This window comes from Varanus komodoensis, unplaced genomic scaffold (assembly GCF_004798865.1).
Source record: "Varanus komodoensis strain SLA01 unplaced genomic scaffold, ASM479886v1 scaffold34_1, whole genome shotgun sequence".
Classification (NCBI taxonomy): domain Eukaryota; kingdom Metazoa; phylum Chordata; class Lepidosauria; order Squamata; family Varanidae; genus Varanus; species Varanus komodoensis.
The window spans coordinates 9,633,006-9,660,376 of record NW_025335854.1 but is presented as its reverse complement, the minus strand read 5'-3'; the positions used below and the strand labels follow the sequence as shown (position 1 = coordinate 9,660,376).

The 27,371-nt window shown below is 50.7% G+C and overlaps 1 protein-coding gene across 3 annotated transcripts in view; it reads right to left on the bottom strand.

Moving 5' to 3' along the window:
- ATF6 (activating transcription factor 6) overlaps positions 1 to 27,371 on the bottom strand; it is a 63,853-nt gene that overhangs the window by 17,991 nt on the left and 18,491 nt on the right. Inside the window, exons 11-16 of one of the 3 annotated variants that reach the window (XM_044439110.1) lie at positions 26,870 to 26,983; positions 25,777 to 25,879; positions 25,406 to 25,470; positions 24,499 to 24,613; positions 5,017 to 5,101; positions 4,191 to 4,259 (exon numbers count right to left, since the gene is read on the bottom strand). In XM_044439110.1, coding sequence (XP_044295045.1) covers positions 4,240 to 4,259; positions 5,017 to 5,101; positions 24,499 to 24,613; positions 25,406 to 25,470; positions 25,777 to 25,879; positions 26,870 to 26,983 — 502 coding nt within the window. In that variant the 3' untranslated portion in view covers positions 4,191 to 4,239. Of the gene's footprint in view, positions 1 to 4,190; positions 4,260 to 5,016; positions 5,102 to 24,498; positions 24,614 to 25,405; positions 25,471 to 25,776; positions 25,880 to 26,869; positions 26,984 to 27,371 lie in introns of those variants that run through there. The other 2 variants (XM_044439108.1, XM_044439109.1) reach the window with 2 other exon arrangements.

Genomic DNA, 27,371 nt, shown 5'->3' with positions numbered 1-27,371 from the left:
ACTGTGCGCTGTTACTCTTTGTGGGTCGTTTTAAGCTGCAGGGCAGCGAGCTCTGCACACACACACAGACACAGACACACACACACACAGGCGCGGCAAGCCGAGGGCCCCTTCCTGAACTGCTCACTTCCAAGAGTCCCCTTCTGCACACTTCCTATGCTTTCCATATGCTTCTCAGCCTTCCCATCTTCTATGACTCAGTAGCTTATTCTGCTAACTTATTCCACATGCTGCTTATTGGACTGACCTGCACAAATCCACCCCAGCACAAAACGTTCAACATTATATAACTTCCCACATTCTGAGAAAGTCCTTCCTTCCCCCGTTTTGCAGGGCGCGGCTCCGCCTCTCGCATGGCTCGGGTTCCCTCTTACTCCGATTAGTTACTATCAGTCCTCCTTACCCCAAAGCACAATTAAAGATTTTGCTCTCTTAACACACTTTTATTTTTTTAATAGCAGAGAAGGAATAAAATATTTTGGACTGGGGTGACCCTTTCCTAATGGTTGATTCTAGCAGCTGGTTCAAGTTCATAGGTACATTTTAAAGCCTGAAATGCTTTAAAAAACGCTTCTTTTGAAGCGTTACACAAACACGGAATTTCATTCTGGCTCACGTTTTCCAGTTTGTTGAGCTGTCCATTCAGCAGGAAAATCCAACAGACCCACAAGGCCCACTCTTGTTGCGCCGGGAAAGAACTCGCCCACTCGACGCTGAGCCTGCCAGTCACACAGGGCTTCGCCACCCCCCACAAATACATCCATGATTGCGTGAAAGACCCACAGTGAGCCTGACAGTCGGCTGGGCTCCGGGAGGGCTTGCCGCTGAGTCTTCAAAGAAGGATCCCTGCCCGGCCGCCGGTGGCAGCTCCCGCAAGGGCCCAGGGGACTGCCACAAGCAGGCCAGCATCGAACGCAATGGGCCGAAGAGGATTTGCAAACCATGTGACCCAACCATCATCCGGGTTTGCGCCATGCTGATGTTGCTGGCAGGCTCCCGTGCTTGGCACTGGCATCGTCCTCGTATTCTGCTGCGCACCATCGTGAGGAGGACGCCTGTGCCTGCTGGTCGCGTGTGCCTTTACACCCCCTCTGCACCTGGATCTGGGGAGAGGCTTCCCGGCAACAGCTTGCCGGCTGTGGTAAGAGCTTAAGAAGGGCCAAGCTGGGCAAGATGAGTTCACGCTCACATCCAGCCTGCAGCATTCGCAGCGTTCAGAGGTACTCATGTGGCCACCAGGACCAGTAGCTACTGGGAGCTTCTCCCGCATGCACTTGTCTAACCCCCTTTCAAAGCCACCCAACCGCTGCCACGAGCACCGCATCCTGTGGGGGCGAAATCCGGGGCCCAGCCTTGCACTGTGTGAGAAGTACGTCCTCCTCTCTGTCTGGAATCGCCCCCCATTCAGCTTCCTGGGATGACCCCCGGCTTTGGTGCGACACATTTTTTCCGCACTGCGGTTAATTTTATCCTCCTCGATCATGCCTTTTTTCCTAAGCTTCTCTAAACACTCTGTTCTCTTTTGCCCTAAAAGTGCTACCGAGGAAACGAAGCGGCCAGTGCAAGTAAAGCCTCCAGTGGCTCAGATTCAATTCTTTCCGCTGCGCCTAGAAGCATATCAGAGCAGGGCGGGGGAAGCATGCGAAGCACCCAAAACGGCTTCCTGCTCTGCTGTGCCGTGCGGCCTGCCCTGGGCCCACGGCACGCCGTTTGGGGCCAGGGCAGGCCTTGGGTCAAGCACCCCTGCGATTGTTCCAGCGGCTAAAGCCAAGAGGAACCAGCTTTGCCCTTGCCACAGGGACTGCGTGGGCACTGGCCTGGCTCGTCTGCTGCCCGCCCTGAATGGTGGCTGGGGCTTTGCCCAGCTGGGATGCGCTGCAAACCTGCGCCTTGCCTGCAGCCCAAAAGGAAACGAGCTTCGGGCGATACCGTGCAGCAGGTTCTTCGCGAACCTCGCTGACCCCTTCCCACCAGTCCACTAGGCAGGACGACTTGAGGGGAGATGGTGTTGCACCCCCAAGAAGACGTCCCATCTGCACCTCCATGTGACAGGAGGGGACTGACCACCCACCTGCCTTCTGCAAACTGGCCAGGTGCAATATTCAACCTGTGCCCGGAGTGCAACTGAAGAAACCTGCAACATCTACGAGCATCTCAGATGATGGAACTAAGCTAAAAACAAAACATTTAACATTTAACGCAGGGGCAGGCAGCAGAAAAGCTGGCTGGGGCTGATGTGACATGTAGTCCAACATTACCTGAAGGGCCCCACATTGTCCACCCCAGCACGGCTTATGGACTGAGGCTGCTGTTCCCGCCTGCCTAAAGACCGGGGAAGGGCTCAAGGAAAGTCTGGGCTGCTTCTGCTCATATTTTCACTCCTATTTTGGTATTGGGCTTTTTGTTTACGGACAAAATAAAGTTCCTGCTTTTGGGATTTGTTGAACAGGCTGAGCGTGCCATTTACCTAAAGGGCCAGGCCTAACTGGCACAAATGCTGGTACAGCACTAAAAACGTCCAGAGCTTCCGTCGATTCCAGAACGCCTCCTTGGGTTTAGTTACTGGCAGTAAGAGCTTCGGGCTACCACAGGGTGATATTTTGGTGTCTCCGTTTTGCTTCCAGCTCCACCCACCCTTGGGACGCAGGGTGGATGGGGCTGGAAGCAAAGTTTGGTCTGCAAGCTGAAAGGGCTTCTGCACTACTGAACCAAGCCACCTCACCCTGGACTAAAACCTCACCCTGCAGCTGCACAGAAGGCACCCGCACTGGGCTCACCCGAGCAGGATTTTCAAAGCTGGTTCCTGGAAAGGGCTTCCTTAAACCGCCCCAAAGCCCAAATGCAAAGTGAAAGCTCATTCCTTAAAAGGTACGGAAAGCATTCCCAGCTGCTGGAACATTCACACTACTTGGTTTGCACAGCACGAGATGTTATCTGTGCAAAGAAAATTTCCACAGCAGGACAAGATGGGGTGGGCAACAGAATTATGGGCTGTAACTTACTGGGTGGAGGAACACTGAGCCTCAGGCCATGTGTCAGCATGAGACACCAAACTTGTTCACTTCTGTGGCCTAAATTACGCCTAGTATCTACCTATAAGCACATCACCACCTGGAAGCCCCAGAGCCCAATCTGGGCCCCACAAATAAATCAGCTAGCCTTTCCACTGTCAACTGAAGGCAATTTTCTCTCTTGGCTACTGAAACCTCCTGGGCACAGGAGCCATGCAGGCGCCGAGCGCATACATGTGATGCAGAAACCACAAAGAAGCACCACACTCGGTAGACCAGGGTATAAGGAACGGCAGGGAGAAGAAAGGAAAGACGGTGCCCTTTGCACGTGCCTCCTTCACCCTTGCATCAAGAACTGTCTGAATTTCCTAACTGCAATGAAGCAAAGAGGGACCAAGAATCCATTCCTTTCTGAAGGAACCCTCTGCATTCCGCAAGCTGGGGGTCTCTGCTGTCTTAAACAGGCAGGTCGAGACTCATCCATTCAGACTTGTGCTCTGTAACCCTCAAATCCCTTTTGTCTCCCAACACATGCATTGGTTTCTTTTAAAAATCAGCACAACTGAAGGCAAGCGCGCATCCCATTTTGATTCACCAGACAATGTGCTGCTGGCACGATCATCAGCCCCCCACCCCCTGTGTTCTGATCCAGAACAAGAGTGTAATTCATTCTGTTCACTTTCTTTGGAAAACTGCCTTTGATTGCAAGAAGCAGCAAAGAACTTTTCCAAGAAAACGTAAGAGTTTCCATATCGTTATCGCACGCAGAGTTCAGCCTGCAAGCGATAAACCACATGCCTACAGGTGTGAAAGTCCAGAAACAGCTCCTGCTTCAGAGATGTTAAAAGCATTTTTTCAGACAAGTTAATCCCAAATCCAAATTGTGATCCATTGTCTAAGCATGCCTCCACCTCCTGCATGACCCTCTGTCGGTCATCTTGCTTGAGTAACTAGAGCTATGAAAAAGGCCAGAAATTGCAGCCTTGCTCTTTCATGTTGAAGAAATTCTTCCTGGTCAGAAAACAGTTTTGGTCAGCTTATGAGAAACAGGTTTGCTCTGCAGCCTTTCTAAAATGAATTAACTGGGTTTCAGTAATAAAAAAAAATGCTGGTACGATATGCAAAAAGCACCATACAACTAATGCATGCAAACAGACTAGCACTGACTTTTTAAAAACACTTTGAACTGCTGTTTTTATCATATTAATTGAATTAGTTTTAAATGTCTTTATTTTTCTGTCTGTCTTTCTGTCACACACACACACACACACACACACACAGAGAGAGAGAGAGAGAGAGAGAGAGAGAGAGAGAGAGAGAGAGAGAGAATGTGTGTGAAATTTATGCTTACATGCATCCTTGTAATGTGACTCAACCACTCTGTAAGAAGAGTTTTTCAAGACAGTGCTTGCACGCAAATAAACTAAATAAATAAGGTTTGGTTTTTCAACTGTATCTTCTTCATTAGGGCAAATTGTACCCTCATCAGATTCAAGTGATAAAGCTTTCTTAAACTACGCCCTTCAGGCAATGAAGGGAAGGGCCCTGAATGCTTCAATGCCCCCCCATCTCACTGCACCTGAAAGAGTAACAAGGCAGGGAGGAGGTTATTCAGCTCTACATGCCAGCTTTGTGTCTACAAAACTGCTTAGTTTCTGTTTTCGAGCCATCATTCCAACACGCAATTCCTCATACCTGCACCATGAATTAATCCATTCCAGGAATGGATTTTATTATAATAATAATAATAATAATAATAATAATAATAATAATAATAATAATAATAATAATAAAAAAACGCTCAATTCCAATGAATCAGTTCTCACTCAAAAATGTAAAGCTTATCGTCACACGATTGCTACAAATAAAGACTTCCGCCTCGGCTCATGGAAAGAGCCCATGCACAGAAGTAATTAATACGACGCATGTCTCTGTATGTAACTCAGGCAATTTGACTGACAGGAAGTAACAGGTTCTTTTCCAGCATGCGGAATGTAATACTCACCACTGATGTTTATTGCCGGCAGCACAATGGACATCTTTGGCCGCCTGGTCTTATTATGGGTGGTAGCAGGGAGTAACAGGTGATCCTAAAAGACATGGAAACAAGCTTTGAGTTGTGCTGGGAACCTGGACAAGGAACCGGCTCGTTCAAAACCTGTAAAAGCTCCGTAACAGATGAAATCAGAATTAAGAATTGGCCGTGTTTCCACTTAGGGAATTTCTGAAGCACCCATTCCCCACACGGCTTGCAGGTAGCAAGTCACATTGTCAAGGGCAGCTCCGACATCAGTGATAACTCAAGGGACAATTGCGCTTGTGGCATACGTAGCCAGCTGGATTGTTTAAGAAGAGAGGAGGTCAGAAGCTGCCCGTGGCCTTACCAAAGCCCGCCTTTTAAGGGGTCCCAGAAAAAGAGGGTGGGGTACACCATGGTGCCTGCCCAAGCAGGCCGAGTCCTGCGAAAAGTACAACGTGGCATCACCTTCAGCACTGCCAGGAAGAAAAAAATAAACGATAAAGGGGGTGCAATCCCTCCACCCCCTTTATTATCTATTTGATTCATACCCCACCCTTTTCTTACAAAAACGCAAAGCGGCTTACATCATTCGCCTCCTCCTGCTCTCAGACTTGTCCCCAGAACAACAACCCTGTGAGGTAGGCCAGGCCGAGAGCCTGTGACTGGCCCAAGGTCACCCACTTCGCTCCATGGCTGAGCAAGGATTAGAACCCAGATCGCCTGGGTCCCAGTCCTGCACTCTTAACCACTGCGCCACGCTGGCTCTCTTCTGGAGAGCAAAGCTTGCTCACAGCATGCCCTTTGACAGCTCCCAAGTGAAAACAAAGACAGACAGACAGACAAAAACTGCTTTTTGGAACCCCTTTGGGGCAATATTCAGGGTCGGATGGCTAAAGCTTCACATTTGCACGTTCACGCAACGCCAAGCCTATGCAAGTGTGGCTAAGAAAAACAACCCTCACCCTATTCGCACACGCCATCTGTTCAGTTCTGCTTAACAAGATCAACTGCCACGGAGAACCCCTCCAGGAGATGCTTGGACACCCTGAAGGGGCTGTTCGTGGCTGCCGAGACAGGGACTGCAAACGCCACTGTCGAACCAGACCAAGGTCAAACGGAGGCTGCCCAGGCAGTGCCGCTTGGGCCCTTTGGGATCCTCGGTGGGTGCCGGGGCCGGCTTGGCAAAAGCAGCAGGGGCTGTTGCTCTCGCTGATCAAGCCACAGGCTGGCAACAAGTACCCATGAGGGGTGTAAGATGACCCAGCAACCCACCATAAACAAACCATGGTAGTGACGTGTGAGGAATCGGGGCTGGGAATCCTGTGGCTTTTCTCTGCTTGGCTTCCCGGATTCCAACCCGCTTTTCTCTCTGCCCTGAGTCTGACTCATGCAGCCACCCTGCGGAACTTGGTCCAGATCGGAATGATGTGACAACCCACCAGGGAGAGCAACCCATGAGGAGCTGTCAGGTCATGCAAGCCCAGTCAATGTAAGCAAAACACAGGTCAACAGAGAAAGCCACTCGAGAAACTAAGGACCATGCCATTTCAAGAAAACTGAGAGAAATGATAGGGAATAAATCTTGAAAATAATTAATTACTGCCATGTGGCTTCCTCTAATTGCACCCTGTTCCTGTTTAATGGTGACAGTTCCCAAGCTGGGCACCTTTGGCTTTTCCCGCTTGAACTGGGGCACCACCATGTTCAGCTTTCGGATTTGCTACTACACAGACAAGAAAATCTTTCTGTTTTTCAGCTGAAGAAAGAAGTACATCGCCTTGGGCTGAATTCTAGAATGTACAGAGTATCTGGCTGGAAAGGTCAGAGATAGTCATGAAGAAAATGAATCTGCTGGACGTGGGCTCCTTTGGCAATCTTATCTTTCCAAGCTGACGGTTTTCCAGCCATTATGCCAGGCACTCAGGTCTTAAACTTTTCCGTAGATTGTCATTCCACTGAAATGTACATTTTGGCTCAAAGCTATAAAGTCATCTGTTCTGGGGTCTAAAGCGCTGTGATTTATTCTGTCTTTAACTGACACTTCACATGAAAGCAGCAGATGGTGGGTTTTTAAGTTTCATATTTCAAATTTTATTACATGTACTAATATTACTAATAACACCTTTTAGATATTTATATTTCAAGTGCTAAAACTGCCAGTGAATGATGTCTTGGGCTTCCTCCCCCTTTCCTGTTTTGGCAGTAATTGAACACATTTCAGGGGTTTAATCATGCACTCCTCCTTTTTTCAGATCCCAAGTTTATCCATGCAGCAGGGCCACATTCAGAACAGTTTCTTCCACAGCTTTCAGCTCAAATGTAACTTATTGCATTGGCCTTGCAAAATGTCTGATGTTGCCGAATAAACCCGTGCAGAGTTTCAGAGAGAGAGAGTCTTGCGGGTGTCACACGGCCATCTCGGTGGCTTGGTGGAGACGGGTCCCCTGAAGCGGCACCCTGAGCCTTGACGAATGCCACTGTCTGGACACATGGATGCATCCAACCCCCCCTCAAATGATGGCGCAATCACATCAGGATTATACCGCCAGGACGGGGGTTGAAGCAGCGCTCCAACGAGCCACCACCCCACCCGTGATGCGAGGCGGCACAGTGCAGTCGTGCGCTGCATTGTGCGTGTAGCGGTCAGCCTGCCCAGACACGGTGCGTGTGTCAGCAACGCAAGAGAAGGACGGGGGAGAGCGCCGCACCCACCGGTGGATGGGAGGGTCATTGCTGGCCCAGAGCAGGGAGAGAGATGCGCAGAGGGGTGCAAGTGTGGCTGGGATGAAGAGAAGGGAGGGGTGAGCAGGCCCGGCACCAGCGCATCTACCGCCAGGGGCCCATCCGCCCCCCACCCTGCCCCAGGCAGGCACACCAAAAGCAAAAAACATAATGCTGGCCGTAAAAACCCAACCCAACCCAACCCACCCACCACAAACCACGTCTTGTGGGAAACGGTTATTAGATTCTGCTCCGTGACATCTGCAAACCTTCCTCCATATCATCTTACAACTCTGGCTCTGCTTTCTTCGTTATCAGCTGCAAGCCCCCCCCCCCCCCGCCACAGTCTTTTGAAACATCTTGCCAGATGACGCAATGCAAAAACCTTGAAAGCCCTGCACCTTTTCTTTCCTTTGTGGGCAGACGGGGGAGGGATGGTCTTTGAGTCCACTGAACCAAGATATTACGTTAGATGTGTTTTGGAGCTGATCTGTATGCAGTTCTCTCTTACCTGCCAGTTGTAGCAAGCCAGAGTGAGAGTCTTCCCTTCCAGCAGCAGAGTGCCTGGGGGACCTGGGGGGCAATTTAGCTGCTTCCTTCCCTGACTCTCTGCTATCTTACTCTAGGAAATGGGCAGAAAAGTCAGCCTTCCCCACCAGGTACCCCCAAATGCTCTGGGCTACAATCCCCCAGCCAGCTGCCTGGGGAAACTGAGTCATCCAGGTTGGCAGTAGCTCATGCAATCTGCGTCACATTTTAACTTTCAAGGATCCAGGGGGACAGGGAAGAAAAGGGACCCCACTCAGAGCTGGGAAAAAGCCAGGAGCAGCAGCATTGATGCCTGCAGCTTCCCAGCTGCCCAGTCCTGTCTGCATGGTGCTCTGAGCCACACATTTCAGGAGGCCAGTGTGGAAAAAGCCACTGGCTTGATTGCATTTACTTTGAAGAAGGGCTTGAAAAGGGCAGATAAGTGACTGTGTGGATGGTGTCGGGTGGAAGAAAGTGGCTGAACAAACCAAATCAAACACGTTACCAGTCCGTGTTCACTAGTGGGAATGACATGAGGCCTGGCAGAGGACGTATGCACCACTTCGGATGCCCACTACGTCCAGCCAAGCAGGCCTGTGAGGGGCTTTTAAGTGAGATGAAGCTACAGCGGCGCTCATTTTGATAACTGAAATGCTGGTGGAAGGGGCTTCCAAATCACTGTTCTGCCATTCCTTCCCACAACCAGGGCTTAGTGGATTGTGCAGATCAGACAGCCGAGTCTGGCAGAGTAGGACAGAGCCAACTGATGCCGAGAGGTTACAGGCAATTACACCTGGTAGTCGGGTTCTTGGCGGTATCTGGTGCCTCCTTTGATGAACATGGAAACAGAAGGAAAGCTCTTTTCAACAAAGCCAAAGACAGCCCACCTTCACCTTACCCTAGAGACTCTGAAGAGTCAAAGACGCTGAAGTTTCAGGCCGAACTCAGACCTGCCAATTCTCCGTGGCCATAATCATCTCAGCATCCCACCGGGAAAGCCTCCTCTTTAAAACGTTCTGCAGTACACGGATCAGAGATGCAGGAGAAACACGGAGCACGGCTAGAGTGATCTTCCACAATTCCTCAGCTCTCCTTGATGAAGTGGTCCTTAAGCTGAGCCTGTCCCAGCCCCACCAGATGCCCCACTGATCAGCATCTGAAAGCTAAAAATCCTGATGCCAGCACTGGCTACTCCAGCGATGCTCACTTCACCACAGAAAGCTCCCACCAACTCTCCCCCACGGCTCGCGCCGAGTAGCGACGCAGGCACTACAGGGACCCACAAGGCCTCAGTGCTGCTACAGGTTAACTTTGCTTGCTGGCTTCTTTCCTTAAAGCTTAATGGTTTTCTTGCCTGTGGATGCACTCCTGGAAAAACAGATTTATCTGGAGATGTCCAAAAGAGAAGGCTCCGTGTTTTCTGCTGGAAATGCCATTTGTGGTCAGGCCAGGGGGCAAAGCTTGCTTTCATTGTCAAACACTGTATGCTTAAAAAAACCAGATTAATTGATTCCAGCTGCTTTCGGAAAAAGGAAAACTTTCTGGATGTCGGTCAGTTAAATATGCAACTGCACCATATTATTATGGCCTTGAGGCAGGTGAAAAGGAAAGGCCCCTTTTCGGAAGCGCATGACAAACCAGAATGCAGCTCGAGGGGACTTCACTGGATTCTCATGCGCACCTGGTGCCACTCAGGTGACAAAGAGCCAACAAGGAGTCTCCAAAGGAGAGCATTGTTCCTTAGGAACTTGGGGATCATAATTCTAGCTTTTGCTAGATGGCGGCAGCTCTCAGTAGCCAATGCAAGTTTTAAAAGACCACAGCAAAAAATAGAAAAACAACAATGGATGCATTTGCATGACCATTCCCTACCATACAAAAACACATCCACATTTGCAATAGCAATTAGCGGAAGAGAGAATTCCAGTGAGCGCCTGGATAGAGCGGTCTACTGTATAGCTACGGTCCCACTGTCATACACAAGATGTTTTGCCAGGAATTCCTTCTCTTGGAAATAGCTTATTCCAGAGAAAGGGTTCCTCCAACTGCCAGGTCTTAAACAGGGCTTATATCGAGAGAGTATTTCAGCAGGCAGTCCATTCAGTCCTCTGAGTAGTCAAACATCTGCTCCCAGACAAAGAGCCAAGGTGATTTAAAAAAACAAGAGAGGAGAAGAAAAAGAGAGGAACCAAAAGGGAAGGACTTGAATATGGGACCATTTGAGAATGACGAAAATGGGACCATTCGTTAGCGCAGTCCAAGCCGCCATTCAAGCGAATCTTCCTTTGTAATCTCCATCCTTGCGATAACACGGTCGGGGGCCTTAGTATTCCCTTCCAAACAAGTTATTTAAGAAGCTCTAAACGGGGCAGCTCTTCCTTCTCACAGGTTTTATAATAGCAGATACAGAGCTTCTCAAAAAATATGCACGTTCTCCAGAACAGAACAAAACTGTAATCATTTTAATTTAAGCACACAGGAACTTAAGAACACCCCTGCTGGACCTGAGCACCAACTCCATCTACCTGAGTGTTCCATACACACGGTGGCAACCCAGCTGCCCACAGGATCCCTCAAGCAGGATAGGTGCAAGAACCCCGCCTGCCCAAGCTCCTCGGTGACGGGTGCACGCAGGCCGGCCCCCTCTGGCGAAGGAGGTGGCACATGGCCAGCAGGGCCAGTAGCCACCACTAGCCCCCTTGCTCATGCATCTGTCCAGTCCCCTTCCAAAGCCATCTAGGTAAGTGGGGAGCACCACCTCCCGCAGCAGCGAATTCCACAGCTTAACTATACTAGACAGCCACTGTGCAGTAGCGGGTAAGAGAGCATTCTGGGTTCTAGTCCCCACTCAGCCACTGCGTGACTTTGGGCCAGTTACAGACTCTCTGCCCAACCCACCTCACAGGGCTGTTGTTCTGGGAACAAGACTGAGAGGAGGAGGAGGAGAATCATGTAAGCTGCTTTGAGTTCTTGCAAGAAAAAAGATGGGATATACTGTATTTTTCACTCTATAAGACGCACTTTTCCCCCCCTCCAAAGTAAGGGGAAATGTCTGTGCATCTTATAGAGTGAATGTGTGTGTGCCCGACGCCCGGGACGCTGCCGGCCCGCTGCCGGCCCGCCTGCACCACGTGGCACCACCTGGCCGGCATGCACTCGGCGCGCCCTGCTCCGCCCCGCTCCTCCGGCGCATGTGAGAGCTGTTAATCACAGGTCGGTGTGTGTTTTCAAATGGCAACCCGTTTTTTAATGAAGCCCATGGGGAAGTGATGGGGAATGTGCCTGTGATTATCAGGAAGCTTTCCATGGATCCCTCCTCTAAAAACTAGGTGCATCTTATGGTCAGGTGCGTCTTATAGAGTGAAAAATACGGTAAGTCTAATAAACAAACATAAATATCCTGTGTGGAGGAGGACCTCATTTCACCTGTCTGTCCTAAACCTCCTGCACTCAGCTGCATGGGAGGATCCCAAGTTCGAGTCTTACGGGAGAGAGCAAAAAGCAACTTCCTCGCCACCTTGTCCACGCCATGCATTGTTCTAAACACCTCTTCTCAAGTCTTCCCTTCCTCGCCGTCTTTCTAAGCGACGTCCTTTTTCAGGTAAGGCGACTGGGACTGAACACAATACGACTGGGATTTCCCCCCAACACGACTTCCTGTAGTGGTGCGATGCTCCAATTCCGTGGGTAATCTACCCAATCTGTTTTTATCATCCTTGCTATGGCCTTCTTATTTAAACACTCAGTCCCACAGTAATAAAAAGCGGCAACATTTCATATCACTCCTATCTGAGAGAAAGAACTTCCTAAGAAGTGGCTCAGCACTGGGCTCTGGAGCCATCCCTGGTGCTTTGCACTTCTCCAGAGGGGCCAGTCTCGCTCTGGCCTAGAGCTGGGGCTCAAACATCCCTGTTCTAATGGGGTCTTGGCTCCTGATACCTGTCGGCTGCAGTTTGCCTTCAGGCCTCTACAAAACAATGACTTGCAGGCCACCTCAGAAGCAGTTTTGGACCTTCAGCTTTACAGGTATTCTTGCTTGCTTACTTGGTGGAAGAAGTCAATGCTCCTTCAAAGAAAAAGCCCTGTGTATGCAGCAAAATAGCAAATATTCCTTCAAATATAGCAAATATATAGCAAATATTCCTTCATATGAAAGCAGTTTTCTGTGTAAGAGAAGATTACGGGATCTGCTGCTTCTCACTTTCTGAAGTGATCCAGTCCAGAGTTCTTAAACCTGGTCGTGTGACACAGAGATCTAGTCCAGGCCTGCTCTATCCAGGCAGGGAGGGGGGAATGCACTGCTTCAGGCTGCAGAAAGAGGGTACAGGTCTTGAGGGAATCCCTGTGTTAGGGGAGAGGGGTAACTCAGGGAGAAAGGCCCTAATCAGCTTCCTACTCATAGGGAATCCCCGCCCATCTTCGCCTGCAGTTTGAGTAGATACAAGGATGAACAGATTATTCCAAACCATTAAAAAAAAGTGGAAGGCACAGCAAACGATCCCAAGATATTTTGATTAAAAAAGAAAGCAAGGGAACTGGTGAAGACAATGTGGCTTCGGAAGGAAATCAGTGGGATCCTTCATCTTCCTCCCAACTGGGTCTTTGTTAGCATTCATGCATGTTGACCCCGTCTCTCTCAATTTCACACTGCTCAGTTTTTGAAAAAAGCTTCCTAGCACCACTCCATAATTTTGTGCCACTTTGTGGGCTCTCCCAACCCAAAAGCAGCTGACACATTTTAATCTAATCTGCGAGCGAGGCCTGTGAGGGTCAGCACCGCTATTCAGCCTTTGGCTGGGGCTCAAGCGTTCCAAGACAAGGCGATGCAGAACGAGATGGAACAGCCTGCTGCTCATGGGGTGGGATGGGGGGGAGGCTTTGCAAAGCTCAGGAAAGATCGTTACTGTCCAAGACTTTTTGACAAGGGGAGCTGGAACTCAATCTGCTTTCCCATCAACCCTAATGGGAAAATGGAGAGGAAAACAAAGGCGGCATTCCATAACATTTGCTTTTGCTATAAGCCAACAGGAACCAGCCAGCTCCCTGCGCTGTCTCCTGCTCAGAGTTGGGTGGGCCACCCTATACATCCTGGGCAAGATGCCTGGGAAGCCCAATGTCTGGGGCGTGGGCACAGCTGCAACCCACATCCAAAATCCCACTGGCCTCAAGTCTCCCTCACCCTCCCAGCCGGCCCACACCAAATAAATGGCTGTTTCTGTAAACACGCTAAAAATGTCAGGACAAACTTTGCATGATGTGGATGACTGCTCTTATGTGCCAATGCAAGCAAGACACCAAGTTGCCAGCAGCTTTTGTTTAGCAAGCACAACCTATCAGGAGAGTTTTATGTAGACACTGAGGTATATTTATGTTGCCTGGCATGCTAGTCGCATCAGGCACAATGCGGGTTAGTCTCTAATCTAGGGAGACTTTGCCTTAACTAGCAAGCAGGTCAGAGGTGCAGAATTCAGGCTTATCTTTCACATCTGCTCCACGCTGCTTCTTCTGTACTCCATTAAGGTGGAACAGCAAGAACAGGCCAATGAATGGCAGCAGATGGCATGGAGCACGAGGCCACGAGGCCTCCGGAAAGGGTGTTCAAGAGGGGGAGGAAGGCAGCTTCCTTTTCGCACTGGGGGTGTGAAGGGGGGCAAAGTCTTCTTTCCTACAGTGGTCAAACCGAAAAAATCAAGGGCAAAAATGGAATTGGGTGCTGGCTCTGGCAGACAGAATGGCATTGCGTCTTAACTAGGCGATTTCAGTCTTTGGCAAAATCCAACGGGGAACTTTGGTTCCACTGATTCTTTTGGGCCTTGCTGATGGAAAAGACTGGGTTCACACAATGGGACAAGCAGTTGCTGCCTGTTATCAGAGGTTGTTTGTTGTGTTGTCGAAATGCAGCCATAGGGATTTTCCAGTGTGATTTATCACGAGTGAGAAGCGCAGCACGAAGCGATCTCTCCCTGCTACGAGGGCCTGTGGGGTGATCTTTGCCCAGACAGCACACCCTGGCGTGGGGAAGCAAGCTGCTGGGCACGAGGGGCCAAAGTGGCAGGGAGGGGGCCAACAGCGGTCCCGGCTTCGAGCGGCTGCCGGGTGCCCCCCCACCCCGAGAAACCGGCTCCAGGGAACGAGATGGGAGCTGGCAACGCACCAGGTGCGGCTGCCCCAGGCTTGGAAGGGCCCGCCATGCAGGCTGCCAGCCCCCAGCCCCACCTGCCAGCAAACCGCTCGAGCAGGAGCTGTCCTGGCCGCAGCGCGCTGGGAACGGGCACGCCTGCCAAGCCCATGGCCCGGCCTTCTGGCTCCCGTCCCGAGCAGCTTCCCCTCGCGCAGGAGCAGGGGAGGCAGCCGGGAGGCGGTGTCTGCTTCAGCAGCACTGCCCAGCTGCTGCCCCTTCCCACTTGCGCCTCAGCTGCTTCCTCTCGGGGGCAGATCCCCTAGAAATCCAGTGGGGCGGAGGGAAGGAGGCACGGGGCGGCGGATCGCCTGCCGGGCTCATTGAGTCCGCATGGCATGGTGCAGAGTTATCCCGGGGGGTTCCCATGACGTGCAAAGCCACCCGGTGAACCACGGATGCAACGGCAGTGTGACGCTGCCAGGGCGGCCCAACACGAACGGAACTGCTCTTTTCGGGAAGGAAACAGGTCGGGGAGCACTCATTTCTGCTCCTTTCATGGCTACACCGAGGAAGCAGCAAAACTCTCTGCAAAATGCCACTGGCTGGACCGTCACTCGCGGAAGGGAATCGGCAGGCGGGGCAGAAGGAGTGGAGGTGAGAACCGCCTGCTGCGGCCTGCCCTTAAAACAGTAATGGAAGAAGGCCTTGCAGAGATATTAGGGGAAGCAGGGAAAAGGTTTCGGGTCCTACAGAGTCATGCCAACACTGACAAGCAAAGGGAGCTTTCCTACCTGGAAAAACGGGACAGACGGACACCCAGAGCGCCCTTTCTGCCATCCTTAAAACAGTAGCAAAGACAACAGCAAAAACACTCACAGGAAGTCAACAGGAGGAGGCAAAGATGGAGGGCCCAGTGGCCCATGTTAGAGAGGGGCTGCATATGCATGGGGGCACCAGCCACTTCCACGCTGAGCTGGAGGCTTGGCTTACCTCTCCTTGTCAAAACAAAGAAAGCCCCTGCCATACATCCTCTCTCTTATCTGCCAAATCAGTTATTTGATACAAGGAAAGGGGAAAACAGCAGGAAAACCTTGCCTTGGTTTTGCATTTCTCTCTCTCTCAAGACAAGGCACCAAGCAGAAGCCCTCCCTCGGCGCGTGGAAAGAACTGGCAGCTGCTCGAGGTGTCGCAGCTGCTTGAATCCAGGATCCCTAACCATCCCGACCAGGAGCGGGCCAGCCTCGCCGTTCCGTCTCGGCACGCCAGAAACGAAGCGCGGCACCTGCGGGGATGCCCGTGCTCCATCCTGCTGCCTCCCCTCCCACTCCCACTGCGCCACATCCACCCAAGTCGACAGCAGGCCGCTCTGGGGAGCACGGCCTGGCACTGGTCCTGCCACAGCCAACTTCCCGCCAAGCTCGAGATGACTGGGTCTGCCCAAGGGGAGCTCAAGCAGCCCAAGCCCTGAAGCACCCGGGCTCCCTAGATGGCGCCTTCGCTTCCCAGGAAGCACCCCAAACAGCTCCGGAATCAAACCCCACAAGGGAAGGGCGAGCCCAGTTCCTGGACCTGTGCAGTCGACTGCTGCAGGCTTTGGGCCGTCCATCGCCCAAGGTAGCCTTAGCCAAACTGCTGCCCCCCAGAAGTTTCAGACTGTAGCTCCCAGCATGCCTGCCCATCTGCCACAGCAAATGGGGAGATGGCAGCTTAAATCCAGAACATCTGGATGAAACCCAGCTGGAGAAGGCTCTGTATGACCTGAGCTGAATGGGCAAGAGGCAAGATGCAAATGGTTTAGCAAACCTACTAAGATGATTTCAAAAAACTACGAAGGGGACGCAACTTTTTTGGCCTTGAGGACCTCCTGTTCTGGACGGGCAGGGGGGCTGCACGTCTGCAAACACAAGATCACTGGCGGGGAGGCGGTAGCCTCCCCCAGCCCAGCATAAGACTGCGGAAGGGTTAAGAGAAGGGGGCGAAGCCACTTGCTGCCACCCCGTGGGCCGCTCTGCCTCCCTGCTGCCAATGCCAACGTGGAAGCAGCAATGCCAGCTGACTCCGGGTCCCCAGGAGCAGGTGGGCAGGGAGGAGATGCCAGCCCCTCCACGCCCAGCGAGCAGAGCAGCCCCGCTTCTTCAGCATGCAGCTGGGGGCTGCCAGGCACGTGGATCTTCACCTGGGACACTTCTGTACAGGGGAGGAAGCAATGAGGGCAATCCTCCAGGGGAGGGGAGAGGAGAATCTGGCAGGGGAAAGAGCGTGGGCACCCCAGATCCCAGATCCAGAAGCTACAGGTAATGCCAGATGTAAATGCCCTGGGCAGGTAATGCCAGATGTAAAAGCCTGATATACCTTATTTTGTTATGGTTTTGTTACGGCAAGAACAGGGAAGCTTTCAAATCACGCAAAACTCTCTATCCGAGGAGGAAAGGGCAATTCAGTGCTTCTTGGTCAGCCGGCCTCACGGCAGTTGTAAGTAGCCTCAGGCAAAGATAACTTGATGGCAACAACCACAGCAACATGCGAGCCAACAAAAAGGCTTCTGAGCTGATCACGCCGCAGATCACACACGCCTGAAAGACTCCGGATAATTAGCAGAGCTGCTACCTCTCGGCCGGCCAGAGGGGCTTGGAGCTGCCCAGCACTGGCCTGCTCACCCCTGCTCCACCTGCACATTTACAACACCCCAGACATCGTCTGTTGTGCAAATGTGGCCCTGGCAAAAGGCAGAGTTTCTAATGGGGAAAACATGGCTTCATTTGTATGGAATTAGCTTGGAAATTAGCTCTGTGCAAGTGGAGCCGAGCATTTCGGTGCAGCTTGCCTGGTGCGCGGGCTGTCCAACGCCAACACGATGCTCCACAAAGACACAGCGAGATGCATAATTCAAACCACGCACAGGGGACCCCAGACAGAACGCAGCTGCAGATGGTCAAAGCGTGCAACTGTGATTTATGCAGAGGAGAAAGTCATTTAAGGACACGGGTGTGTTCCCGCCAAATGACTGGAGAGGAGAAAGGGAAGGGAAATCGGACATTGTTGGGGAAGAGGTACCAGCTCCACTTTGTTGGAAAGAGGTGCAATCGGAAGCGCTCAACAGCCTGGAAAGGTGTGGAGTAAGGAACTCTATTTCCGGCTCGGAGTAGGAGCCAGAATTAAGGCTGCCCCAAATGCACCAGACCAGGAGCTGGCATATCCAGGCCTGGTTTTTGTCCCGTCCCCCAGGGGCACTCACCAAGACCTCAGGGTCACCTGCAGTGGCTGCTTCCATGCTCCAGAGCACACAGAAAGGAAGTAGGGGGGAGGCTGCCAGCTCCCTTGCCCTGGAGGTGAGAGGGCTGGCACAAAGGATCAGGGGCTTGTGGGGCGGGTGAGGCAGGAAGAGGCAGCACAGTGACAAGAGGCAGTGGGAGAACCCGTGGAAATGGCGACAGGCAGCGGGGGGGCAGCAGAAGGCGCCAAGGAAAAGTTCTGTCGCTCGTCGGCTGTGGAAACCCTGGGAGGATCCAGGCAAAGGAGGGGCACGAGTGGCAAACGTGCCCACAAGCCGGAAAGGTTGCCAGCCACGACGGCAGGCAGCATGACCTGTGAGACAGAGCAGGGCGCCCTGGGCAGGGACAGGCGCGGGGAGGCTCACTCTGCACAGAGCAACGGTGCTGGGCTTTGCAAGGCACTGGCAGCAGCCTTCTGGGCTTGCCGGGGCCAGCGACACTCACAGGGAGACAATGGAGGCGTAATGAGAAATGGCAAAGGGTGCTGCCGGACTCCCGGGGCGAGTCCAATCCTCTACCCCATCTGAAGTGCACGGGCTCTCGCAAAACTGAAAGTCTTGCAGCTGACTCTCCAGCTTTCAGCAAAATGGATTGGACTTAACTGAAATAAGGTTAATCAGAAGGAATGGAACTACAGAAGAACTGTAGTTTTCAGTTCGAAATATTCCTTGCACTTGTAGAGGCTCCTAAAAAGACTGGGGCATCAGAGGGCCAGGGACCGGCTGTGTTAATCCAGCCCTGACCTCTGCAAAGCTTTTTGATACTGCTTCTGGTCACTTCTGCCTAAGCATTAGGCCTTAAGATTCTTGTTTCATTATTAAAGCTGGATGCAGAAGATGAATTAGCTTACAGATCCCTAGACACTGCAGGTGTTCCTAATTTGTAGAACAAATATTTTTAAAAGCACAAAGATTTTCAAATTGTAGGTTGAGAATTCTGGGTGTGTCTAGAAAGGATGTCAGACAGAAGAGCTGGTCTTCGAAAAAACCTGTCCTGGTGAAATCAATCTCTGCTTTTGTACATTTTAAAGTCCGTCTCACAGACATTCTCTGCACCTTGGCAAGCAGATTTCTGGAATGAACTCCAAACCCTTAACGAAGAACTCCTGTGTCTTTAGCATTAATGGCACAGAAAGTCTACTTTGATCTCTACCTAAGTATTTCAACTCAAGTTAGACTTTTCTTAAAATTAAGAAACACAAGCGAGGAAAACATCTTCTGCTTAGGTTACACAACATGTAAGCATTATGATAATCTTTTAGACTTCAGAGCAAGAGATTATTCATTTAAAAAGCCACACTTTACAGCCCGGTCCAGATGCGGGTCTGTCCTCCTCTCTCTCGTACCGTTTGATGACGCTTAGCCAGATGCATGCACTAGCTCCATTACACATCCCATCAAGCAGATACTGAGATACCACATTATTTTATCTTCAGAACAATCCTATGAGGTCATTTAGATGGCATGTGTGTGTGCCTGGTTCAGCGTCCTCTAATAAGCTTTGTGGCTGACTGCAAAGCTGCAAATTTTTATTGTTGTAACCACAAGTCATAACAAAAGCAAGATCCAGACGTACAAGCAAACTGAAAGTTCAAAATACCTGGCTCTGGGAAGTCAAACTCAGGTCTAACACTCTAAACACAGCACTACATTGGCTATGAAAATTTTGCTTGGGGCAACTAACTAGGGATGGAGTGTGGGAATGCTGTGGACATATTAAATCTTGGCTTCAGCAAAGCTTTGGACAAAGTGCCCCATGAGAACCTGATTAACACACCAGTGGGCTCGGTCAAGCCACCATGGGTGGATCCAGCTGACTGGGGTACTGCAGGGTTCAGTCCTGGGCCCAGTGCTCTTCAACACTTTTATTAATTTTTTTGGGGTGAGGAAGCGCAAGGAACCACGATCAGATTTACAGATGACATAAAACTGGGTGGAATAGCTAGTAACCTGGAAGACAGAAACAAAATTCAAGGTATCCTGATAAGTTGGAGCACTGGCTGAGAACAACAGAATGAGATTCGATAGGGACAAATGCCAAGTTCTCGTCTAGGAAAAGGGAACTGAATGCATTGGCTCAACAATACTGCACGTGAGAAGGATCCTGGGAGTGCTGTCTACAGATCTACAACTGCTGTGGATCACACAAGCCAGAAATGTGATGCGGCTGCAAGAAGGGCAAGTGCTATTTTGGGCTGCCTTAAGAGAAGCATCACTTCCAAATCATACCAAGTACTAGTTCATCTCTACTCGGTACTGCTTAGGCCTCACCTGGAGTGCTGTGTCCAGTTCCTGGCACCACAGTTTGAGAAACTAGAAAAGGATCAGAGGACGACAACAAGGATGGTCTGGGGACTGAAAACAAAGCCCTGTGAGGAGAGATGAAAAGAACTGGGCATGTTTGCCCTCCAGAAGAGAGGACCGAGGAGAGAGAGGATAGGATTCCTTCCAATTCTTGGAAGGTTGTTCACAGAGAGGACTGACAGAGCCTCTTTTCAATCATCGCAGAATACAGGACATGGAATGACAGGCTCACGTTACAGGAAGCCAGATTCTGGCTGAAGATCAGAAAAAAAATTCCTGACCGTTAGGGCACCACAACAATGGGACCAATTACCCTGGAAGGTGGTGGGCTCTCCCCACTACCGGGGCATTCAAGATGCAGCTCAACAGCCACCTGTCGGGGATGCTTTAACTGGAGTTCCTCATGAGCAGGGGGTTGGACCTGATGGCCCTCTGGCCCCTTCGAACCCTCCTATTCTAGGTTTCTACAATTTGTTGACGGCTCATTCACAAATGCTAGTCACCTCTCAACTTCAAAGCTGTTCTGAACCAGATTAAAATCTCCAACAGATGTGCTCCCTACCATCTCCTCCCATGCTCACGCATTTAAACTTCAGCCACAAAATAGCACCCGTAGCTGAGGCCAGGATCACAGGGGCTACTTCAGGAGCAGCCATGAGAAGTTCCTTTATTTCTTAGAACAGTCCTCAGTACTACAGGAGAGCTCCCCCTGTTTGAAGGGGCTCACCATACCACACAAAGGCCAGCTGTTTTAGGAACCACTGAGAGGCCACTGAGCTTGTGAAATGGCATAAAATATTTGTAAGGGCCAGGAACCTACGGCACCACCTCACAGAAACTATGGCCCTATCCATGCTGCTTCTCGGATACTTGGACAGGATGGCCAAGAAAGTCATGTGAACATGGTCTGAAGAAAGCAATTGTTTCTGCAAGCGCAAGGTTTATCATGGCAACTCCCTGCTCCTCCACACCCAGTCTGGGAGTTGCTTGTTCTTCATCTACAAAACAATATTAAAAATAGCAGATTCAGCATTGTGGTGAGCAACAGAGAAAGTATGAACTGGACAGGAAGAAACTCACTTGCTCGGCTCCACTCAATGACAACTGGTTTTTGTAATATGTGAGATAATACAACAGACAAGATAATAATTCAGCATTACCTGCCAACAAGAAAATGCCATACACCGTGCCAGAACACTACCGTTTGCCAGGATTTCCAGGAAAGTTAAAAAACAGTAACCAAACTTCACTTCCTAAGTTTCAGAAGCCTTCAAGAAACAATTCCGAATACAAGATATTCTGCAAGCAATTCCAAATGGCAGAAGATGGCAGCCTGCTCTCAACATTTTCTGCCTACAGATCCAAAGTTCACAACTCCCATACCTTCTCTTTTGAACCTAAAAGTCAACAACTCTTCTTACAGTCCAACCCTACATCTACCCAGATACACAACCCACTGTACGCACATGCAATCCAGAATGAGAAGCGACAGGCCTGGAGCACCCCTTCATCTCCTTCACCCACTTGGGTCTTGCATGTCTAAATAAGACTTGAATATTTCATAACATTCAGACTTAATTACGTTTACAAACCTTACTAAGGAGGAAGAAGAGGAAAACAATCATATCAGCCTTAGCGATGTATATGAAGTACATCTTGAACATTAGCATTATACACACATTCCATCATTCAGGAAATTGAATAACCCTCACTAAGGAAGCAAACATTAGCTTACCATTCCCGAACATTTCAAATACCACTCCTCCACTGATGAGGGGCGGAGCTCTCCCACTTTTTATTTATCAGCAGAGGAGTTTCAGTTAACCAAACAAAACCGTTAATCAATACCGAAGGAGCTCAAGCGCCATGCATGATCTCCCTAATCTCCACCATACCTGATCTCCAAAACTGCCCGTTCTGGGGACAAGACCCCCAACGTTTGACCAGTGCCTGATCCCTTAAAGCCACATCTCTGGCATCCATCAACCATGCCTGGACGCATCCCACTGGGATACCACCTCCAAAGGATTCTATGCAAGTCTTTAGATTCACACAAAGCTCCACTTGGCAATGCTGGACCACATTTCTGGCATAACCTTCCTCAAACTGTTGTTCCATTTGGAGAAGCAACCGATCAGCCACAGTGTCGAAATCTGCAACTGATTTATCTGGGCGGCTCATCAGTCCTTCAGGCCACTGAAAGTAGTCAGTGATCAACCTTTCAAGCTTAGCACGTGCTCATACGGGCCCAGTTTTCAATGTGTTTACTTTCTAAAGATTCAAACCGAATTGCCCCAGATCTTATGTCACCCCGATAAATGCCACATGGAACCCAAAGGATTCTCTCCCCAGACCGCTTCACTCAAAATCCCCGCTGTGACACACTGCTGTCAATGGGGAGTCAGCTTTTTCTTCAGCGGCTGTCAGGTCCAAACAAGCCCCACTCATACATGGGTCCTAATCAATAACATCCCAGTCTCCTGGTTACAAAACAAAGGCAGGTCACTCAGACAACCTGAGCGAAATTCTTTCCTTTTTAACTGAACCATACACCATGCGGACAAAGGACTACCATTTTTCCCTGGATTGCTGTTATCGGAAAGACTGCAGAGGGGGAAAAAGTCCCAGGAAGCAAATCAGAAGGAATGAGAGAACCCCCATCCTCAGCTTCATGCAGCTCCACTGGTCCCTCCATGCTATTCCCTGACTATTACTCATCTTAGCACAACTATATGTTCTTGTTTAACCCACACATTTTGTTGCTGATGTAATCGTGTTGGCAGACACAAGCAGGGCTCGAGAAGGACAGGCCCAGATTAATACCCCCTTCATCAAAACACACATCAACGAACATTTCGACATTCTGCTGGAAGGCACTCTGGAAGCAAGACTGATGGTCCTTTAATTAAAGCACCCCTTAAAACCCAGAACCCAGGATTCCAAACTGGGTTCTGGGGAAGCGTGAAGAAGCTTTCTTAGCAGGGCGGATGGATAATTTAGGAGTTTATTGAGCAGTGACATTTAGACCGGCTCTCAAACACTAGATTACATTACAAAAAGTCAGCTATGTTTCCATTCCATTCATGTATGTAACTCCCTTCCATCAGCAACCAGGTTAGGTTAATGCCCAAAGCCTTACAGGAAAGTAGCACATTATTTATTTGAAAAATGAAGATAGGGTTTCTCCTCTCCCACGTCCCAAAACAAAGATGGGTGCAGGGGAGGAGGATACCCTAAAGCAAAGTTAAACAACAGCTCCATCTGCTGAGAGGCAGTGGGATAACTACACGGTGTGAGTGTGATGCGAGCTGATCGTTATGCACGCAACCTAAAAGACCTGTGAACATGTTTTCGCCTCCTCTTCAATCACTCTAAAATATTGCTGAAGATGGAACTGATGATATCCGATGAAGCCAGCTGTTCCCCCGTGTAAAAGCTCTGCTCTGCAGAATGTTGCGGTACAGTGCCAGGGCCCCGGGGGATGCGGCCCACTCCCACCCCTCCACGGAAGCTTGCAAGCACAAGGCCTGGTTTCTGGGGTGCTGCAGATCCGCAGCTGCAGAGCTGGCACATCACGCTGCAGCTTCGTAGGCCAGTCAACAGAGTCCCCTGAGCCCATAAAGCCACTGACCCCAGCCTGATTCTTCAGTCTCATTGCTGAGCTTCAAGCTGAGCTGCTGACAGACTCTGCTTGATTCCCCAAGGCCCCGCCGGCCGGTCCTCCAACCTCGGGGCCAGCACTGCTGACAGAGAGTTGACATGGAGCGCACGGGATGATCAGCACGGAAGGAATCGTAGCTGCACGCTGAGGATCAGCAGGGTTGGTCGGAAACAGCGCTTCCTATCCCCCTGCCCTTCCATCCTAGGGCTCAGCTATTCACTAGAAGTCCCTGATGGAGAAAGGAGGTCCATAAAGGGCTATACAGACTTCTTGATGGACAGGAGAGCAGGGAGCAGCTCACGCAATGAAAACTAGACGACCTCCTACTTATTCCAAATTTCCATTCTGAGGGGAACGAACCTGGCTGGGGTGTTTGATGCTCTCTTTGGCCCCATGCAAGACAGTGGTTCTCTTTTCCCTTATGGGGAGCTCTTACTTGTGGCCTGGTCCATGAGGAAAAATAAAAGGACACCCGGATGCCGGAACAACCCTCTAATGTAATTCCATCATGCCTCCTCTACCATTTCCTTCCCAAAGAGCAGCAGGTACAGTGGTTTTATGAAGCTGCAGCGATGGTTGAAGCATCCTCAGGAAAGCGTTCAAGATTTCTCGGGAGGCATTATGCAAATGAAAGTGCACCCCATTTTTTTCAGTGGACTACACACTAAACCGCTGGACAGGGTCGCTGGGGCAGTGGGCGTGGGCGGACTCCGGGGGAAGGCGGGGGACAGGAGAGCCTGGAGGAATGTTGTCCGTGGGGTCGCGATGGGTCGGGCACAACTTTGCGACTACCATCCAGAGAGCACTGACTAGTGATCAGAACAGAAATCTCATGGATATATGATAAACGCACACGCTTACCCTACGAAACGATACAACATAAAACGTATCTCCTCTTCGGCGGATCGCTTCAAAGAAATCTTGGTAATTCCGTGGTGAAGCATAATAAACTTGCAGCTCGCTCCCCGAGTTCCTGCTGACGAGAAGACTGCGTTGGAACACGGATGGCCCAGCAGGCCTGAGGCACCAGATTTAAGGGAAGGAACCTGACCTCCTACAGCTCACCCCCAAGATCAGTGTCCAGACACTGATCTGAACGTGCCTGGGATTCCGGTGTGCAAGCCACAAGCTCCACCCTGAGCAGCAAGCCAGGACCGGCGCTTAACATCAAGACGGGTTCCAGGTAACTCAGCCCCTGCTGCCGGAGCAGGCAGCCGCCTTCTCCTGTTAAGGGCCGCAGTCCCTTCTGGGCAGCCTGTGGAGCTCTGCCAAGGGGGCAGGTCGGCGGCCCCTTCCCTCCTCCTGCCGCTCTTGCCCATCACCCCCTCCCCACCCCCTCTCCCACCCGTGCAGCACCCTGCCAGGGAAGGACAGCCTGCTCTTGCCAGTGGTCTGAGCAGAGAGGGCCCCCCAAGGGCCGTCGCCACCCTTGCTTCAACGGCAAGTGCATCCGGATGCAAGCACGAGCTCAGGCTAAAAGACTCTTCCGGGCCTGGGAGAGCCTGCTTAAAGAGAGATGGGAGGGACCAAGCAACCCAGGCAGTCTTGCCCAGGCTGGCGCCTGCAAGCATTTCCAGCTCACTCTTTCCCGGTCAACACGGTCAAAGGTCAGGAATGCTGGGGCCGACAGTCCAAACTTCTGAAGGGCTCCAGGGTGGGGAAGGCAACTGCTCTAGGGAAGCTGTTGGGCAGGCATCCAACAGGAGCGCTTTGAAGGGCAAACCCACCAGAATGCTGTGCTGAAGGGAGAAATCTCATCTTCACTCACCCAACGCTGTTGTCTGTGTAGGGAAGGGGAATAAGGCCAGAATTTCCCTTTTCTCCTGAAGGGTTCTTAGGAGAGAGAGAGAGAGAGAGAGAGAGAGAGAGAGAGAGAAGGGCTGGATATCGGAAAGGGAAACCATTCATCGCTGAACGTATGATCTGACAGAGGGCAGGTGTGCACACACACGTGGGGGACCCAAGTCCCGTCCCGATGCCACCGGAGGCGACTGGAGGCACCCCAAGACCTTCTGCGGCAGCCGCCAGCCGAGCCCATAGCCCAAGCACCCCATTTCCTCTCCCCCCGGCCTGCACCCACCCCCTGAGCTGCCTCAGCCACTGTCTTGCACGCGCCTGCAAAGAGCAGCCCAGGCCCACCTGGATGACCGGAGCTTTTGGCTGCTGCTGATGCGACATCCTCCTTGATCTTGTTCTTTCCGCTTCGTGCCTATGGACCCAGCCTCGAAGCTCATGACTCAACCTGTCAGTGCAACGTTAAAGTTACCTTTTTCTTGAAAAACAAAAAAAGCTTGAGGGAGGGGAAAAACCCCATTCAAATAAAACCATCCCTACAACTACAAAGGTTGTATGGAAAGTTAAAAAAGGTTGGCTTTGACATTTCACTTTCTCAGTCACACTCACATTCAGAATCTAAAGAATTTCCAGCTACATCTACCTGACACTGGAATTCTTGGATTTCCCCACCAAAATGTGTTTTTGTACCTAAAATAACCTTGAGAAAGAATGTGAAGGACACAGCAAGCACATTCCTACTCAGCCCTGCGTATTCCAAGTCCCTGATGGGAATAATTAACGACCTGCAAGACTCCAATATAAGAGGCTTGGCTGAGCACAGTTATTTTATGACTAATTCATTAAAGGGAAAAGGTTACATGCCCCTTTTTACAAAGGTGCTTCATGCTTCTGGAAATGAAAAATTTTGGCTTGCGATGCTCCAAAAGTAGCCCGTCCGGATTATCCAGTTCAAGGTGCAAACGTGCACACAGCCCCACTGGTGCAGGACCTACAGGTTGGAACCCCTCGCCCAGTGAGAGGCCCCCAGGGCCTAACTCTGACACACATCACTTGGGGGGGGGGGTGGTATAGATTTCTTGCAACTGTTTTATCTGAATGCTAGTTAATTATTTTTTCTTTCTGAAATTAGCAACGTTTATTCTGCTGCTTTTTTGCTGGTATCTTTAGCTCTTTATTAAATACTTACTCTGCCTTTCTACCAAAAATGTTGGCAAAGCTGACTGATGATGTTTTTCAAATTCTTTTGCATGGCACTTCAAATACTGTAATATAAAACCAACTTAGAAAGGTTTTTCTTAAATAGTAGTGAACCGACGGCCGAGTGGAAAGCGCTGGGAACCAGGCACTTGGGAAAGTGCGGCAGAAGACTGGCTTCCCAGCTCCTGGGCTTCCCAGGTGCTCAGAGCCCCTTCTCCCCGCAAAGCAGAGTGCTCACCTGAGTGACTCTGTCCGGTTGATCAGAGGCTGGCAAGGTGGGGGAGAGATGTATATGATCGGCTCTTCAGTAACTACCATCAGTGCTTTGTTATCCGAGACTGCATGCTTGACCCTAGAAGTGAGGGGAAAGACATATATTACTCTTGCAAGCTTGCTGCCAGGCTGACAGAAAGGAGAGATGCTCTCGGCTTGCAGTTCCATGCACGCAATGAGATCTCGGGAGCGCACAGAAGGCAAGAGTTCATGAACACAGTGGCTGTTCAGGGGGATTCACAGGCCCACTCTGGCACAGATATGCACTGGGAGACAAGGCTGTGTGATGTAGTGGTGAGAGCTAGACAATCTAGTCCCTGCTCAGCTATGCAACTCACCAGGTGACTTTGGGCCAGTCACAGTCTCTCTGCCTAATCTACCTCGTTGTTGTGAGGAGAAAACGGAAAGGAGGAGAACTATGTAAGTTAGCTTAGGTTCTTCCTTACAAGAGGAAAAAAGAAGGGATA